The sequence below is a fragment of the Rana temporaria genome, chromosome 3, assembly GCF_905171775.1.
Source record: "Rana temporaria chromosome 3, aRanTem1.1, whole genome shotgun sequence".
In the NCBI taxonomy this organism is placed as follows: Eukaryota; Metazoa; Chordata; class Amphibia; order Anura; family Ranidae; genus Rana; species Rana temporaria.
In genome coordinates this window covers 238538327-238558820 of record NC_053491.1, presented here as the reverse complement: position 1 = coordinate 238558820, position 20494 = coordinate 238538327, and the positions used below count along the sequence as shown (strand labels likewise).

Sequence of the window (20494 nt, the reverse complement as noted above, 5' to 3'; positions counted from 1 at the left end):
TTGTCTACAATCCACAAATTATAAATAAAGTACATAGTAATTATGCTAACATATTATTTTGATCTCTTCTATATTAAAACTTTTATTGTTGTTTTGGGTAGAGAGTTAGGCAAGCCATAGATGATGCAATTTTCTTTCCTGCAACCTTCCATAGCAACCTTCCATAGCACTACAGCGGAACCTCGGATTACGAGCATACAGTAATCCGTTCCAGGAGACACTTCGGCTGAACTTGGCAAACCTCAGAAAGACTTCCTACCTGAGATTTGCAGAGGTCAGCCGTGATGTCCTCGGGCCATTTACGTGCATTTCCTGTCACAGTACAGTGTTCCTTTCAGTGGCAGGTAGTGTAATATAGAGAGTGTTCCAGTGCCTGGCATCCTGCTGCACACTCTAAACTCAGATCTCGGAACATAATTGGGGGATAGGTGGTAAGCATGCTTTTCCACCGCACCATCCTATCAGTACGTGGAGGGACAGGCTGCTGTGTGGATGTGCTGCTCCTGCAGCTGAAAGGCTGCACTAGCCTAGCTTCTATGCTGTTAAAAGGTACTTGGGGGGGTGTTGACCCCCCTAACCCCCCTTATCTATGCCCCTGGCTGTTGGGTACCCTTGTTGTGCACTGCTGCTGTGTGTTGCTCCTAGCTAAAAGTTCTATTAGGCCAAGCTACAGAGACCAGATTTTTTTTATATAAAATAAATAAAAAATGTAAAATAATGCTGTTTCTTCAGAATCACATTTAATCAGATTTAAAACCAACAAAGAAGATCAAAGAAGATCAAGGAATTTGAGATTTCAAATGATAGACCTCATGAAGATAAGGTCATTAAGGTCTCAACACATAGATGACACCAGGTATGATATAATTCCTTATGCGAGTTTCTTAGAAAAGCAAAGAAAACCTTTAAATGACTTTGTGAAATATTTCTTCAGCTCGCTGTTCTACAGTCTAGATCACGGAATGAAAACATACTTTTTTAATATGGTAATTGTAAGCATTTACGATATCTCTAAATCAATTCATGTGTTATATAGGCATTTTACCTGGAATTTCATCTTGTTTATTTGAAAACGAACACAATGTTTCCTAAATACAATTTTTCCAACCGCTGCCTGAACTTGAGTGGACAGCTGTCTTGTTTTTGTTTTACAGAGGAGCAGCCTGATTGGTCATATCCACTGTAAAACTGCCAATCAGACCTATAAATCTGTCACAGATAGAGTGTGCTAATCATGGTATGTTTGACACCTTATTCTCTGCAGACTAGGCTGGAATAGGAGAGCTACCCATTATGAGACAGGTTTGTTATTATAATTATTATTATTATTGTTTGCATATGACCAACAGCTTGCACAGCACTGTTATATGAAGACACACACATGATATATAACTCATAATTACAGGTGTACAAATATATGAAAAATTGGGAATCTTGCCCCAATAAACTTATTTACAGATGATACATGAACTTTGTCCTCGAAAAGAGCTCTCAATCCAACAACTCAGCCACATTGCCTGTGTATTTTGGATTGCAGGAGGAAATCCTCACAAACAGCAGAGAGAACATGCAAAATCCATGCAGATAATGAAGCTGATGTAGTAAAGGGGTTGAGAATCTTCACTTGAAAAAAGTACTTTAATTGTTTAATCATGTAAAAAGAAAATTCTTGTTTACTGTTTTTATTTTATCTGTATATGATTGAATTACTGAAATAATTCTACACTCAATTCTCATATCCTTTAGTAAGTTAGCCTTAAAGTGGCTTTAAAGTCACATAATTTTAATTTATTTTTTATAATTCCTTTATTTACTGTACCCAAAAATTGCATAGTACAACTGAGGCAAGAGTAAAGCAAAAAAAAAGGGTACAAAGATAACCGTTTTGCTGGTTAGACATCAGAGTCTGCCTAACAATAATGAGCATACAAAAACATAACAAACTTCAAATCGGTTATCAGCTGACAAGATATAAATAATGTGTCTCATAACTGCAAGGGGGGAAGTAGGAGGAGAAGAGGGGGTGTCAAAAAGGGAAGGGAAAAAGAAAGGATAAAGGAACGAACCCAGCAGCCCCTGGAAGAGGGAAAGAAAGGAGGAAGCTCAGAAAGGAATTTGATACCAGGTGCCTAGACGACACTGAAAAGAGACTCAAAGAAATATGGAAACTCCAGAAAAGTCCCAGGGGTTCAACCGGGTTGGAAGACCTCCAAAATATAGGCAAGATCACGTAGCTATACGTCATCTCGCCGTTCAGCCAATAGGGGCGCCCCGCTCGCCCCTGATGCCGACGCACGTGCCCGGCCGGCGCGATCGCCGCCGGGCACCCACGATCGCTCGTTACAGAGCAAAAACCGTGAGCTGTGTGTGTAAACACACATCTCCTGGTCCTGTCAGGGGCAGAAATTACCTATTGTCTGTTCATACAATGTATGAACAGCGATCTGTCATTTCTTCAAGTCAGTCCCACCCCCATCAGTTAGAACACACCCAGAGAACATAATTAACCCCTTCCTCGCCCCCTAGTGTTAACCCCTTCCCTGCCAGTGGCATTTTTATAGTAATCAATGCATTTTTATAGCACTGATCGCTATAAAAATGCCAATGGTCCCAAAAATGGGTCAAAATTGTCTGATGTGTCCTCCATAATGTCGCAGTACTGATAAAAATCGCTGATCGCTGCCATTAGTAGTAAAAAAAATATATTAATAAAAATGCCATAACACTATCCCCTATTTTGTAAATGCAATAACTTTTGCGCAAACCAATCAATAAACGCTTATTGCGATTTATTTTTATGAAAAATATGTAGAAGAATACGTATCGGCCTAAACTGAGGACATTTTTTTTATATATATTTTTGGGGGATATTTATTATAGCAAAAAGTAAAAAATATTAATTTTTTTCAAAATTGTCGCTCTATTTTTGTTTATAGCGCAAAAACTAAAAATCGCAGAGGTGATCAAATATCACCAAAAGAAAGCTCTATTTATGGGGAAAAAAAAGCATGCCAATTTTGTTTGGGAGCCACGTCGCACGACCGCGCAATTGTCAGCAATATGGTCCGGGGCTTAGGTGGTTAAAGTAACGCAGTACCAAAAAGCAAAAAAAATACTTTTCATAAAGGGGGATAATCTTCCAGAGGTCAAGTGGTTATATTACTATATTTTACTTGAATTTTTTTTTTTGTATTCATATGTTGCATCATATTTCATTGGAATTCGATTTGATTTTTGTGTTGCTAATTTGATTTAATAATAAGTTGTCATAACGTAAGCAAAAAGGGGGGAACAATTACTCGCAAAAAGCAATTGATGGTCGGACTTTGGAGGCGAGGGAGAAGTATATAAAAATATGAATTTATTACAAAAATATAGATTTAACAAAGAACAATAGAGATAATAAAAAAAAAACTTCAACAGGAAGTGCTGTCACAGGCAGGATCTCCAGGTAAGGAACTTTATAAAAGATTAACAAAAACTATTTACATAAGAAAACTGCATAGCTTAAAAAAATCTTTCAAACGTAAAGAAAAATAGATTTTGGGTTTACATACACATATGCCTATAAATGATTGTGTGAGGTCACTGTAATCTACAACTTACTTTATAATATTAAAAATTACAGTTTTTGTTCTACAGCACAAGTCACTTTTTTACATACTGTAAATATTCACTTTATTGCAGACTCCTAAGCTAGCCATACATGAATCAAAATTTGCCTGGTTCAGAAGGGATCAGATGAGATTTGATCCATGTATGGACAGGGTGATTGTACCAAAGTTGATCCATCGATTGACTTGGGTACAACCAGCCTGTCAGATTGTTTAATATTTAATTACTGCCAAAGTTATAGCTGCTAGCAGTAATCATTGTGTTCTGCTGGACGGAAAGGCTCCCCCGCGCCCCCCACCAGCAGGGGCGGCACTGTTGGTGAGGGAAGCAAGTGATTTGCTTTCCTTCCACCCATGGTGAAAGGAAAGAAAAAGAAGTAATCTACTGTATGGGCTGCTTTACTATGTTTTCAACCTTTTGTTGATATCACATACATTGATTGCAGCCATGTAAAAACATTTTTAATATATAATGGACAATTTGGAACTCACAAGATTGCAGAGATCACAGCACATGTAGGAAGGTATAAGAGGTATAAGAGGTTCATTTACTCGTGGGGGAAGAAGGTAGGCTCCAAAACTCTGCTGGACATACAAGCTATCACAGAACCTCCTTTCTTAGACAAGTGGGAAAGAGACTTACAAACCACATTTACCGCTCCACAGAAGGAACGCATACTCTTCTTTGCCCATAAGTCATCACTTTGCAGCAAATACCAGGAAATGTCCTACAAGTTGACCACACGTTGGTATCGCACCCCATCTGTTTTGGCCAAAATATTTCCCAATCAATCTGACCGTTGCTGGCGTTGTGAGCAACAAATCGGCACTATTCTTCACATCTTTTCGGAATGCCCCAAACAACAAACTTTTTGGCAACCTGTCCTATGACTCATCCACAAATTCACAGACATCTCCCTAACTAATGATCCTGCTGCTGTGCTCCTCCCATGTCAAGTAAGCGCTACCACAAATCTCTGCTTAAACACCTCCTCAACGCTGCTAGGGCTTGCATCCCAAGTCAATGGAAGCAGCAATCTGCTCCCACTGTGGCCCAATGGTTCGCAAGGGTGAATGACATTGAACGAATGGAAGACCTGACTGCCGCGTTCCGGGATAAATCTGAGGAACATAAGACCAGATGGTTTTATTGGACCCTGTTCCGCTTCTCAGAGGAATACCTCCGCGATACATAGTACGGCCCTATTGACTGCCAGAAGCTCTTGTCCCAAACCATGGCCATCAGTTGGTTTGGCAAACTAAAAGTGGCCCTCGCTCCTTAGGTGAACTTCTACCCCCCTCCACTTCACCTATAAACCACCTCCCTCCCCCTTCCCTTTTCCTCCATTCCCCCCCCCCCCCATCTCTCTTTTCCTTTCCTTTTTCTCCTATACCCATTTTCTTCCATTTAAACTCAAAATATGGTATGTTTCAACCCCAATTGGCCACCCCACAGTACCTGGTATGGATACCCGAATTCTCCAACGGCTCTGGGGCTAATACCTATTGTACCGTAACTGATCAGTTGACTCGTCAAGGCAAAGCCTTAGTATCACACCTCCTCGGTATCCGGGTACCTTGCATATTTACAGAGTTGTTCCTGTGTTATAATCCTCAGAATACTTACCTTTAGTTCAGATCTCACTAATTAGCAATCATATGTATGTTACTATGTGTGTACCACATATTCTGTGAAGTTACCCTTTCATTGTATGTCGCATACAACTAAATAATAAAAAAAAGAAGGTAGGCTCGCAGGTGGAGAGGCAGCTGATGTTCCCGGCTGCTCTGATGGCTCCCAAGGCTTACTGGTTCTCAGAATCGGCTCAATTTGTAAAAATGCAAGGAAAAAAAAAAAACATATTTTATGCTTACACATGATTGGCTGATGGAAATTAGCAGAGCTTTACCACATTTACTAAGCACTGGGGAAAATGAGCACAACTGCACTTGTAGAGCGCACAGTCAATTTGCTTTCCATCATTGTATGATCTAAGTCATGTATTTAACAATATACAATGCCAGGAATTCATCTTTAAAGATAATGCAGTGTTTTGAAAATATAGCGTTCTTTTAAGAGTTCAATTGGAATATTACTAGAGCAATTATGGTTTTCCTCCACAACACTTAAACATAGTTTTATTTTATTGAAAAATGTTGTGTAAGAAACATCATACAAGATGTACCTTAATGTGTCCTTATGACTCTTTCATATTTGAGAACATAGCAATAAATAATTTGCTGTTGTGGCAACAGTGGACAGGAATAAAGCGTATATTTTACTAGGTAAACCTGCCTATTAAGATTTCCTATTAAGATTTACATTACTGTACTGATGTGCAAGCCAAAAAAATAGTATAATTATAAGTAATAGTATTAATATTGTACTACTCTGTACATAATGCTTAAAGAGACCATTAAAAACAGATGCAAGTTTATGGTGCAGACACCTAGAGGTGCCTATATGTAGACTTAGGCCTTGTACACACGATAGGATAGCCAGAGGACAACGGTCTGAAGGACCGTTGTCCTAGGTTAACCTATGAAGCTGACTGATGGTCCGTCGTGCATACACACCATCAGTTAAAAAAACAATCGTGTCAGAATGTGGTGAGGTAAAACACAACGACGTGCTGAAAAAAACTAAGTTCAATGCTTTCAAGCATGTGTCGACTTGATTCTGAGAATGCATGGGTTTTTAACCGAAGGTTTTGCATACTAACCTATCAGTTACCAATCCATAGGTTAAATTTTAAAGCAAGTTCTCATTTTTTTAACCTAAGGTTAAATAACCTATGGGGCCTACACACGATCGGTTTGGACTGATGAAAACGGTCCTTCAGACCGCTGTCCTCTGGTTAACCTATCGTGTGTACGAGGCCTCACAGTATACACTAGTAGATTTTTGAACAATCAAAATTCTACTAGTGTATGGCCAGCTTTTGACGCTGCTACTAGAGCTGAATCCAAGGCTTCTCTAATAGTAGCAAAGATGCAGTATTGGGCGCAGGGCTGGCAGGACAGGGTAGCAGGGAAAGCAAGAGCCATAAGGGTTAATGTGGGGTGTAGTTGGTCAGTGTAGTGGGGTGGCTAAATAAAGTTTATGCAGGGTAGGTAGAATGGGCCAATGTCCAGTGGTCAGTTGGAGGTCACCGGACGAAGAAACAGCTCCTACTCTCCCGCCCTAAATTTTGTTTAGGAATGTATATCTGTCAGTTATTGAGTAAGGCCCTGTACACACGGTCGGACCGAACCGATGAGAATGAACCGAAGTTCAGTTTCATCGGACCAAACCGACCGTGTGTATAGGCCATCGGTCTGTTTTCCTTCGGTCCAAAATTTTAAAACATGCTTCAAAACCGAACCGATGGACCGATGCCCGATCGGACCAAACCGATGGTTAGTACAGAAAAGCATCGGATCAAAACCCGCGCATGCTCAGAGTCAAGTCGACGCATGCTTGGAAGCATTGAACTTCGTTTTTTTCAGCACGTCGTGTGTTTTACGTCACCGCGTTCTGACCCGATCGGATTTTGAACTGATGGTGTGTACACACATCAGACCATCAGGCCACTTCAGCGGTGAACCGATGAAAACGGTCCGTCGGACCATTCTCATCGGTTTTGTTCGACCGTGTGTACGGGGCCTAAGGGGTGTAGCGGTTGGGATCTTTGGAGGCATTCTAAATTAAGACCAATATGGCATAGTGGGGAACCATCATGGTATGTGATCCCTGGTTAGATGCCAGTTAACCGTGGTTTAACTGGCATTTGGAGATGGGTATCAGCGTTGGAATTTGGAGTGGTATTGTCCTTGAGTCGGCATGCTGCGACTGGGGACCTTGTGTGGCCACGCTGAAGAAAATTTGGGCAGTGCTTTCAATGATCCACAACATGGTTATGATTTATCTGGGAGAGTATTGTTTGTAAATAAAATGTTTATGGTTAATTGTTAATAAAATGGATGGTACGGACAATTTTACTCCAAAAAAAGGGTGTCGTCTGGTTATTTAATATGGTATACAAGAGTGGATAGGCGTATAAGTAATAGGCAGTTTGCATCTGTCTTATCATAGTCATGTCTGAACTTCTTTAGATTGACAAAGCTTGCCCCCCCTCCCCCATTCATGTGTTCTGTATATTCCTATTGGCTACTGATGTAGCTCATTGCACTAATGGACAAATAGGAATATGTGAGGTCTTAAGATAGCCACAAGTGCTGACATTACCCTAAGTTAGAGTTTCACCTGTTTTTATGAAGAATTAATATACAATGAGTGAGCAATGACTTATAACCAACTGTAGTCACTCAATGGTCATTAAACATCTTTAGAGATGCCGCTGATGCTTGATACTCTTGCATACTAGAACATATATGATGGCTCCCATTCATTTATGTAGTTATTACAGTGTACAGTATGTTAGGCCTGCAGGAGACATCAGTAAAATAAAAAAAGTGACCCTGGACATTGAAAGTGCATTTGAAGAGGCAAAAAAGCCACCTTAAAAACCACCATAGTGCTCAAAGAACCGGTGTCTGTGATTCCTCTGGTGCCAATAATAAAGAAGTATAGGAATCTTTATAGTGTTTATGAGCAATTTAACTACCCCTTGACAGGGCTAGGTTCATGAAATATTTTTTACACTTTAGAAAGAAACTGTCCCTTTACCCATTAAGGGCAAAGAGAAAATGTCTCCAGTTAGGCCACATAATCCCCCAGCAAGGTATACTTACTGATTCACACTCCTCTGCCACCTCCCCACTGTAGGAGTCCACCCTGAGTAAGGCAGCCCTTACACGATTTGAATCTCGGCCGGTTTAGCAGGAACCGGATGAGATTAGAAGCGCGTATGGGCAGACGGAATGTATCAAGTTGATCGATCAATCAACTTGGGTACAACCGGCATGCCGGGTTTTACCTGTGATTATTACTAGTAGCTGCTATAGCCGTCTGTCTGTGTTGATGGGAGAATCAAGCTTATTTCTATTCTGCAACTCGCGGTTGCAGGAAATAAATTTGCTGCATGTATGGCCGCCTAAGAGTGCCCATATACACTTTGATTTTATTATCCTATTGTTGAACAAATCAGAAAATAATCAAATAGTCATCCCTTCAATTCCAAACAATTTAGACCTGATTTAGATTTGATTTGATCAAACTAAGCCAATCAGCCAGGTCAGAAAATGATCTATTGTTTTGCAACAATTGTATCCTCCTACTATGATTCAAAATCCACTTCCCTGTTTGTGACATATCAATCAATTGGGTTGTCGACTATAGATCAATTATTAATATCAGGATAGATTGATTCAAACATTAATTAATCATTTATTAATGCATGTATGACCATCATTAGTATCAGATGGTGTCAGCGCTACCCAGGTGGAGGAAGTCTTTGACCTCCTTTCCTTGTCGATTAACTGCTCAGGCCCAAACACTATTATATAGGAGAGGTCACTCTGGTAGCCCTTTATTCCTATCTGTGACCCCAATGGGAAAAAAATTCCCTCAGTCTTTATGACACTGGGGCAACAATTAATCCCATCCAACATGTGTATATATACCCCATGATCCTAGTATCATTCTTTTGCGTACGCAATGGGTTTTCTTGTAAAAGAGATCCAAGCAGCTCTACAGCCGCCTGATCACTTTTACAGGTGGTAGAAGGGTATCTCCCCCCGCATCCTTTCCCAGGATCTCCTGTCCCACTGGGTAGTTGGGGCTGATGTGAGTTAGGAAGACTGAGGCCCGGTACACATGACCGAGTTTCTCGGCAGAATTCAGCCAGAAACTCGATCGGAACTGTATTCTGCCGAGAAACCCGGCCGTGTGTACACTTTCGGCCGAGGAAGCCGACGAGGAACTCGTCAAGCCAAATAGAGAACATGTTCTCTATTTCCTCGTTGTTCAATGAGGAAAGTTGGCTCGCCGAGATCCTCGGCGGCTTCACAAGGAACTTGACGAGCAAAACGATGAGTTTTGCCCCTTCGAGTTCCTCGGACGTGTGTACGGGGCCTGAGAGGAACTTCCATTTTTCTTCCTCGTCTTTGATGTCAGCAACTAGAAGCAATGAGGAGGTTGTCAATTCTAGTTTTGGCGTGTTTGTTTACAAGCTGTTAATGGCTTGTATAGTAGACGATCAAACTGATCTCAGTTTGACTGGCTGCTTTGAAGGGCAGTGACGAGATCTGGGGTCTAATATTCCCCAGATCTCTCTATATAAAGGATCTGTTGTGGCCCATGCTATCACAAGTGATGTTGTTCATTCTTTGTGATAGCAATAACGTTAAAATGGCAATAACGTTAAAATAAAGAAAGAAAGAAAATACTAAAATGAAAAAATTTAAAGCGCCCCGTCCCCCTATGCTTACGTGCAAATGAGAACGTGCACGTAGGTTTCGCATGCATATGCACATAACGGTTTGTTGCCATTCCATGTGTGTGTGCAATTTTAAAGTGTGACATATTAGGTATCTATTTACTCAGCGTAACATCATCTTTTATATTTTACCCAGAAATTGTGTCTGCGTGCACTAAAAGTGTAATAAAGTGTATTCTTCCTGAACATTTGAGTTAAAACGCTGCACAAATGTCTTGTAACATAAAAAATTACAACACCTACCATTTAATTCTCTAGAGACTTTGCTTTGGTAAAATATGAATTGCTTGGTGGGGGGGGTTCTAAGTGGTTGAATAGCAAAATAAGCTGAGTTTTACATGTATGTGAGAAACTTCTAAATTGGCCAGGACGACGTGATAATGATTTCAAATCAGTTACTGAAACTTAGGAAGTTGGTTTAAAAGCTTTGAGCTGTGGAACACCTCTAGCTGATCCCAATGTGTAATGATAGGCACTTCTTAATAGGATATGGAGACTGTTATGTATAACTTTAGAACCCTGTACAGTAGTACATTGTGGAATGTTTTGGGGGTGTTTCCTAACGTTTGCATACTAATCGCAGCAATGTTTTTTTGGGAGAACCTGGAGGTGACTAGGCTTTTATGTGTAAATTTTAGTTTTGTGAATTGGGTCTAGTGACAGTACACTCTGATGCTTAGTTATATGTACCATAAAAATATATATCTATATTTTATATTTATTTTTTTCAGGGGGAAGAACCAGAAGACTCTAAGAATGATTTTGAAGAGTCAAATGAACATCATGATTCCAAATCATTTGACTATATGCATGTGAAACTTGAGGAACATGCCCAACCAGAACTCAGTACCAAGGAACGCATCACAGAGTTTTCTAAAGAGGTTTGCAGAGATGGCCCAAAGGTGGTTTACAACTTCTTTTTAACCCTCTTCCCAGTACTCACATGGCTTCCACGTTACAAGATCAAAAAGTACCTTCCTGGCGATATTACATCTGGTATTGTAGTCGGCATTGTCACCATTCCACAGTCAATTGCATACTCTTTGTTAGCCAATCAAGACCCCATCTATGGACTGTACACCAACTTTTTCTGCTGCATCATCTATTTCTTAACAGCAACATCACGTCACAATTGTGTTGGCACATACGGAGTGTTGTGCCTTATGGTTGGTGAGGTAGTAAACAAACAGTTAAAAGCAGCCGGCTATGTTACAGATCAAACTACCACAGCAGCAATAAACGCAACACTGGTCAATGGAACCTTGTGCGGTAAAAGCTGCTATGCCATTACTGTGGCAACCTCTTTGACCTTTATTGTTGGTGTATACCAGGTAGGTAATAATAATACTCTGTAGCATGTTTGAAAATTAACACAGTTAAAAACAGCCCTCTGTTGTACTAGGTTACAAATATTGCAGAAATTTTAGAGATAAAACAGACACCTTTTTTCCCGTGGACTGTATATAATTTGTTATAGCCCATTCAAACCCAAAACCATTCTTACCAGTGATTCTATGTTGTAATGACAGGGGCCTATCAGAACCTATAAAAATGGGTTTGCTTGTCCTGTTGATGTTTTTTTTTTATGAACTAAACTATTTTTGGTTCGCAGCAATTGGCTCCTGTTTTTCCACCCAAAGCCCACCTAGAGGCCTTGTCATGTTATACTCTTCTATACAATGTATACCTTTCTGTGTCCAAGTGGGGTGATTCCCCATAGAAAAGTGAGAGGAAATCCCATCAAAGTAGGGAATGATCTGTCTACGTCTGAAGCCTCGTACACACGACCGAGAAACTCGACGGGCGAAACACATTGTTTTGCTTGTCGAGTTCCTTGTTAGGCTGTCGAGGATCTCGGCGAGCCAAATTTCCCCATTCCCGTCGAGGAAAAAGAAGACATGCTCTCTTTTTGGCTCGACGAGATCCTCGACAGTTTCCTCGTCTAAAAGTGTACACACGACCAGTTTCTTGCTGTTTTTTGCCAAGAAACTCGGTCGTGTGTACGAGGCCTGGGCCTCGTACACACGACCGAGTTTCTCAAGAAAAACCAGCAAGAAACTTGCTGTTTTTTTTTTTTCGACGAGGAAACTGATACAACCTATGCAGGAGGATTTGTTTCATCTTGATGTATCATCTGAGTCTTGTCACTTCACTGGGTATATGTGAGGGTTTTAAACCACTTTAACTGGTTTAACATTACTTCTTATCAGTGCAAAACAGTTGGTCCTTATACTTTGCTCTTAGTGGAAGCAGGGTTTAGCTTCCTCATGGTAAAGCTGATGACTGGTAGGGGGATGTATATGCAGCAGGAGCATCATAGGAAGCACATAGCTACCGAATGAATTAAACAAAAGCAGGGAGATACTTGCACTGCAGATTTCTCTGTTGAATAGTTAGCAGTACAGTAGTGACATTACCAAATTGTACTCCAAATGTTATGAGACTAGCAGTCACATCTGGCTGTGCCTTAGGTGATCTTACACTACAAATATACTGTAAAGCCACCATTTAGGACACAGGAAGTATGCTGTTTTTTTTTCAGGGCGAATGTGTGTATAAATGTGGATTTTTTAGGATGAATATTAAATATGCACAATTAACATTTTCAGATGTTCGCTATAAGAAAGCTAATCTGATTACAGATTCACTGTTGACATGGGAGCTCTTTGTGTATAAAAGCATACCTGTAGCGGGAGCCCAACTCAGCAATGCCACTATAGAAAGCGGCTTCTTATGGGGGCTTAAAGCGGAGGTCCACACAAAAATTTAACCTCTGCTTTTCGGACCCCTTCCACTTTTCGGTGTCACATTTGTCACCTTTCAGGGGGAGGGGGTGCAGATACCTGTTTAATACATATATTTGCACCCACTTCCGGGAATAGACTCCCGTGGGAGTCACGCCCCCCTCTCGGTGTCTTCTGGGAAACACACTGGTCCCAGGAGACAGCGGGGACCAGTGAGAACAAGCCACGCCGCTCGCGCATGCGCAGTAGGGAACTGGGCAGTGAAGCCGCAACGCTTCACTTCCTGATTCCCTCACCGAGGATGGCGGTGGGGGAAGCTGAGAGACGAGTGATTGCTTGGCCAAAAAATTGGGTGGACCTCCGCTTTAAAGTGCAGGAGGAGCCTAGAGCCCTGGCGGGGTACCCCAGAAGAGGAGGTGTGGGCTGCTCTGTGCAATACAATTGCATAGAGCAGATACGTATACCATGAGCACCAAAAGCATCTAAGATCATTTCACTGTAAATAAAACGTTCTTACAGCTAAACCTTGCTATAACTTTCAAGGAAAGAATTCAAAAATTCAAGCAAAAAAATAAAAAATAAAAAATAAAAAGAAGAGTCCCTTTTCTTTATCCTTTTATCATTTTATTTGCTTTAAACTAAAAAAAAAACGAAAACAGATGTACTTTCATTTTATTTATGTTTTCTTTTCAGATCCTCATGGGAATCTTTCAGCTAGGATTCATCTCAATGTATTTGTCAGAGCCTCTGCTGAGTGGTTTCGTCACTGGGTCGTCATTGACAATTCTGACCTCACAGATGAAGTATCTCCTTGGGTTAAAGATCCCTCGTCGTGATGGCTCTGGGGCCTTGGTTCTTACTTGGATTGACATCTTCTCCAATTTAAAAAGCACTAATATATGTGATTTAGTTATTAGCATTGTTGCAATAACCCTTATCATCCCTTGCAAGGAAATAAATGATCGATTTAAAAAGAAGATGAAAGTCCCCTTTCCAATAGAACTAATAGTGATTATTGTGGCCACACTGGTTTCCTATTATTTCAGTTTTAATGTGACATATAAATCCTCAATCTGTGGCACCATTCCCACTGGATTCCAGGTTCCAAAAGCCCCAGATTGGAGCTTGATTTCCAGCATAGCCGTTGATGCAGTGCCAATTGCAATCATTGGATTTGCAATGACAGTATCTCTTGCTGAAATATTTGCCAAAAAACATGGTTACACAATCAGCACCAATCAGGAGATGATTGCTATAGGCATGTGTAATCTTATCCCATCTTTCTTTTCCTGTTTTGCAAGCTGTGCCGCTCTTGCCAAAAGTCTTCTAAGAGAATCTACAGGTGCCAACACCCAGCTAAATGGTATAATCAGCTCAGCTGTATTATTGCTTGTGCTGCTTGCCATTGCCCCTCTGTTCTATTCACTACAAAATTGCATTTTAGGTGTCATAACCATATGCAGCCTTAGGGGAGCGCTGAGAAAATTTGCTGACACTCCAAAAATGTGGGGCATTAGTAAAATCGACACAGTGGTCTGGTGGGTCAGCATGTTGGCGTCTTCCTTAATTTCAACTGAGATTGGATTATTGGTGGCTGTTTGCTTCTCCATGCTTTGTGTGATCATTCGTACTCAGAGGCCAAGGGCAACTTTATTAGGTAAAGTGAGCGGAACAGAGATTTATGAAGACCAGTTCACATACAAAGAGCTGAACAACATACCTAATGTAAAAATATTTCGATTTGATGCCTCTCTCTACTATGCCAACAAAGACTACTTTAGAAGTTCTCTTTATAGCAAAACTGGCATTAACCCCTCCATAGTGTCTACATTACAAAGGAAGGCAAAGAAAGAAGAAGAATCAGCTTCAAGAGTTACAGGCAATAGGTTTATTGCTAGGTTTAATTTGATTAAAACCGAGAAGAGGACAATCGCCAAAACGTCTGTACCACAGCTTGACATCCACTCCCTTATTATTGATTGCGGGGCCATGCAGTTTATAGACTCAGTGGGGCTAGGTGTTCTTAAAGAAGTCCGCAGTGACTATGAGGAGATAGGTGTACGAGTGTACCTTGTTAACTGCAATCCATCAGTTCGCCGATCCCTTCACGATGGAGGATATTTCATCAACATCAGCGGTGATATAGAGCTGCTTGCCTTTCACAGTGTACATGATGCAGTGACATTTTCTGAGAGGCAATTTAAAGAAAAACAGAAAGAAATTCAGTTGAGGGATGCTGCCTTCTCATTTGATCCAGATCAAGCTATAAGCAATGACTTCACAAAGTGAAAATGTTCAGTTGTATTAAGCAATTAGTATTCAGTAAAGTGTTTAATATAAATCTGATTTATATATTTTCAAATGATTTTACTTATAAAGAAATTAAATCAGCATCGGTCAAATTTGAATGATCAACTGTAGGCAACAACTATAACTGCTAACACAATTATAAAAAGTCCACTGGGTCAGCACCCGCTTTGCAATACTCTGGATTAGACTGTAGCCTTGTGCCATGTGATTCTGTGTTGTATAACTTCCCTCTAAAGACCTAGGGCCAGATTCAGAGAGATCGGCGCATCTTTAGATAGGCGTAGCGCATCTCATATGCGCTACGCCGTCGTAACATTGAGAGGCAAGTACAGTATTCACAAAGCACTTGCTCCCATATGTATACCGGAGTAACATAAATGGGCCGGCGTAAGCCTGCGTAATTCAAAGTAGCAAGGCAGTGGGCGTGTTGTATTATAATGAAGCATGACCCCATGTAAATGCATGGCCGAACGAATGGCACATGCGCGCGCATGCTCAGAATCATGTCAAATTTACTCCCTAAGATACGCCGGCTCCATTCATACGACAAGAACGTAACCTACGCCCAGCCCCATTCATGTACGACTTACGCAAACAACGTAAAATACGACAGCTGTTTTGACGTTTCCGACGTCCATACCTTTGCATTACCTGCGCCTCATATAGCAGGGGTAACTTTACGTAGGACGTACTCCTTACGTAAATGGCGTAGCTTAATGCGACGGGCGCAAGTGCGTTCATGAATTGGCGTATCTAGCTCATTTACATATTCGACACGTAAATCATCGGAAGCACCCCTAGCGGCCAGCGTAAATATGCACCCAAGATACAACGGCGTAGGAGACTTACGTCGGTCGTATCTTGCCAAAATTCAGGCGTATCGGCTTTCCTGAATAAGCGTATAGATACGACGGCGCACATTTTGACTTACGACGGAGTATCTGGAGATACGTCATCGTAAGTCCTTTCTGAATCCCAGCCCTAATGTGTATGAGCTGAGCTTCAGTGGGCTCAGGCAGAGGGCTGCTGTTCTGTCAATATCTCCAACCCATCAGAAACTCCAACCACTACACTTACTAATCTGAGACTGTCTGTAATTTTTAAAGGGTGCCTCGAGATTGTCCATAATTAGTAAAGGATGCCTTGACTGAAAAATGTTTGAGAAGCACTGATTTAACCAGCCCCGCAGTATATTGCGGCAGGTTGGCTCCCTTGGGCGAGCCATCATAGCTGTACGTCGGCCTCTTTAAGACCACTAGGTGGCGCATACATGCACCTGTGGCGCGACAACGGAGCCGATGCGCGTGCTCAGCGGCCGCGATGTCTGTGGGCACCCGCGATCGCTCCTGAGAGAGACAGAATGGAGATCTATCAATATAAACAGACACATATTGGCCTAACTAAGTACTAAGTATGAACAGCAATGGGTCTCCTCCTCCAGGCAGTCCCACCCCCCCCAAAGTTAGAAACACCTCCCTAGGACACACATTTAACCCCTTGATCGCTCCCTAGTGTTAATCCCTTCCCTGCCAATGACATTTATACAGTTATCAGTGGCTATTTTTAGCACTGATCGCTGTATAAATGTCAATGGTCCCAAAGAAGTGTCAAAAGTGATCACCGCCATTACTAGTAAAAAATATAATAATAATAAAAATGCTATAAATATATCCCCTATTTTGTAGACGATGTAACTTTTGCTCAAACCATATCAATTTACCAAAAATATGTGGAACAATACATATTGGCCTAACTGATGCAGAAATGTGTTTTTTATATTTTTTAGGGGGATATTTATTATAGCAAAAAGTTAAACATATAGCTTTTTTTTAAAAAAATGTTGCTTTTTTTTTGTTTATAGAACACAAAATTAAAAGTTAAGGTAAATAAGTAGTGCTGCGCTGTGTGATAGGGTAAATGAATTAGAGAAAAGACAGTTGCTATAACTGATATGTGTACATCAAAGCAAAAATACTCGCTGATATTGGTAATACAAATGACATCCAATCACAAATACAAAGTGCTCAGTGATATTACATTGAAGCATGCACTGCTATATAAAGTAGCACAACTAAAACAACACACATAAGTGATGCTAAGAAATCGCATCAGTGTCCATGCAGAAAAACAGCAAAAACCAAATGCTGTTTAAAAGATCAAAATAATCAACAATAAAGTGCTGGTGCCGAAATATTCAACGTGAAGGTTGTGCAGAAAAAGAATTCCAATATCCTTTTGAAGTTTAGTGAGGGTGTCCCCTTACCTTACAGCTGTAAGGTAACAGCATATATAATATAGCCAACGGTGTTCCAGTCGTTTCAGAATGCTACATTGGCAAATCCTTATTCCCTTGTGTCACATATGTTTGCGTTTATGTTTATATATTGTACTGACATCCTTACAACTGTGTTAAGTACATAAGAAAATTAGATTATTTTGTTACAGATTTTGACAAATCTATAAAAGTTGTAATAAACCCAAAACCAAAATGCAATATATTAGTTTTCTTTTTTATTTATTTTTCCCTCTCTTTTCACCTGGTGATCTGGCTAGTAACACACCTCCTATATTAGAGTGCCCCCACTCTGGATGAAGGATCACAGGGGTGCCTTTAAACAGCAATATTTCCAGTCTGGGGGATGGGGAGTGTTAGATGTATTAGCAGATTTAAATACACTAACAAATAAAGCCAAACTCCAGTATAAACAGTTACAGTTTTTTTTTTTTTTTTACCTTTTGAGATAAAGGTTTTACATGAATAAATATAATCTGGTCATTGTAAGCACCCCTGCTAGTGATAAATGGGTTGTCTCATCTCTGTAATGGATAAATGCTGCTGGAGAGCTTACTAGCTGCATTATCGAATGAAAATATAGGAAAGAAAGCTTAAAAAAGAAAACAAATTCAGCCATCACATCTAAAAAAATAGTATTTTTTTTTTTTACATTTCTTTTTAAAAGCACATATTTTTAATATATTAGTAATAAATGTTTTCTTTTGGGTTTAAATCCACACAAATCCAGGTAAAGAGAAATGTCTAGAGTAGAAAACATTGACAGCAAATCAGCAATTTATTTTTCATTGATATGAATTCAGTAAACTTTTTTTTTTTTTCCTGCTGTAGTTTACTGCATTTTGCATATTACAGCTGTTCTTCACAATACCTTTGCCAGCATTTTCAAGTAAAGTTGATGTAAAATTTGAGGATAATGATGAAAAAGAACTAAAGCCACATGTGAAATGATGTGCTTTCAAAACCAAAAATAAGATTGAACAAAATCCATGGAACAATATTTTAACATGCTGCACAATGTTTTTTTTTTTTTCTTATCTCATATTTTAATGTGTAAAATTGAACAAGAAAACATAATTTTTGTCAACGCTTTCTAATGAAAAATGAATAAATCTCACTTATTAGGAAAGATATAACAACACACAACAAAAAAGCAGAAAAAAAATTAAAAAATTAAAAATAATTCATTAGAAAAGACCAATGCCCTACTGGATGTAAAATAACTGTAAATAATAATGTTTTTTTAGATTGTTTTTAGGTGATTTCTTTGAAAGTATACAAGTATTTTTTTTAAATATATACCGTATGTTAAATCTTTATGTATGTTACATCTCAAAATGATTATTGTATATTATACACATGCATTGTGCATGCAGTTCTTGTAATGTAATAATAAACACAAGCTTAAAATGTAATATCGTAAATGTCAGGTTTTTTTTTTATATATTTTTTTAATAAGCACATGTTTTGAGTACATCAGTGGCTTAGGGTAGCTTTTAGTATGGCTCACTACTTAACAGCTTACATGATGATGGTGCTGCCTGGTCTAGTGCAGGGGTCTCCAAACTTTTCAAACAAAGGGCCACTTTATTGCCCTTCAGACTTTAGGAGGGCCGGATTGGGGCCAGCAAGGGAAGAAAATGTCATGGGCTCTGCATCAGTGAGAACAAATATGGCCTCAGGGTTGGTGGTCAATAGAAAGAGGAGTATTCTCCTATTAGTAGGAGGAATAGTATCCCATCATTGGTATCAGTGGATAATATAGTGCCCCATTGTTGGTGTCAATGGGAGGAATAGTGCCTCATGTCATTGGGAGGAATTGTGCCCCAAGGGCCGGATAAAGGCTAGCAAAGGGCCACATCTGGCCCTCGGGCCACAGTTTGGAGACCCCTGGTCTAGTGGATTCCCAATATGAGCATTTGAAGAATTTCCTCCAGAGTTAGAAACCAAGAGCTCACAGCAAAGCCCAAACTGCCAAAAGAAGACTGAAGTTGGAGAGATAGCTCCTTGCCTTTGCCCATAGGCATGCGCACAGGGTGTGTCTGATGTGCCTGGGCACACCCTAATCACCTCACGTGCATTAGCATTATCCAGAGATGGCACCAGGTGGGTGGTTGGGGTGCCAGTGGCCAGTGTAAATGCTACCATTATATTAAAGGCTAGGTTCAACTGTAGGAAAACATTACACCTATACTTAGGGAGGTAGATTCACGTAGGACTTACGCCGACGTATCTTCTTATACGCCGCGTAAGTCCACGGATGCGCCGTTGTATCTATGAGCCGTATTCTTTAAACCAAATACGTCTGAATTCTGGCTCCATCCGACCGACGTAAGTCTCCTACGCCGTCGTATCTTGGGTGCATATTTACGCTGGCCGCTAGGGGAGCTTCCATTGATTTACGCGTTGAATATGTAATTGACCTAGATACGCCGATTCACAAACGTACTTGCGAAAGTCGCAGTAAGCTACGCCGTTTTTACGTAAGGCGTACGTCCGACGTAAAGTTATCCCACCTAAAGCAGGGGTAAGTCATGTTAGGGTATGGACGTCGGAACAGCCGTCGTATTTTACGTTGTTTACATAAGTCGTACGTGAATGGGGCTGGGCGTAGGTTACGTTCACGTCGTACGCATTAAGCCGTCGTTTCTTAGGGAGTATATGCGACGTGATTGTGAGCATGCGCGCGCATGCGCCGTTCGTTCGGCCATTCATTTACATGGGGTCATGGTTAATTTGAATACAACACGCCCACTACCTTCCAAATTTGAATTAGGCGGGCTTACGCTGGCCCATTTACGATACGCCGCCGTAACTTAGGGAGCAAGTGCTTTTTGAATACTGCTCTTGCCTCTCAGAGTTACGTCGGCGTAGCGCATATGAGATGCGCTACGCCCACTCAACGATACGCCAAGCTACCTGAATCTAGCTCAGGATGCAGTGTAATATACTCCCAATCAACTATCTCCCACCATCAGAGCCTCCTCCCTGTGACAGCAGGTGGTGTTATTGTGTGTTTGAGCTTTGGGGTGCACACCCTAATGCAATATGCTGCACACATCTATGACTTTGTCGCAGACAACAGTAAAAAAAAAAATAATCAGGGAACTGAACTATGCCAATTTCAGAACTAAAAAGATTTTTCTTAAGTTA

At 40.5% G+C, this 20494-nt stretch overlaps 1 protein-coding gene across 1 annotated transcript; it reads left to right on the top strand.

Moving 5' to 3' along the window:
- Positions 1–1169: 1169 nt before the first annotated feature.
- LOC120932251 (sulfate transporter-like) lies at positions 1170–15360 on the top strand. The gene is made up of 3 exons (XM_040344506.1): positions 1170–1302; positions 10726–11325; positions 13432–15360. Exons 1-3 carry the CDS (start codon positions 1294–1296, stop codon positions 15025–15027), a joined length of 2205 nt encoding a protein of 734 aa, XP_040200440.1. The 5' UTR covers positions 1170–1293; the 3' UTR covers positions 15028–15360.
- The last annotated feature ends 5134 nt before the right edge of the window (positions 15361–20494 follow it).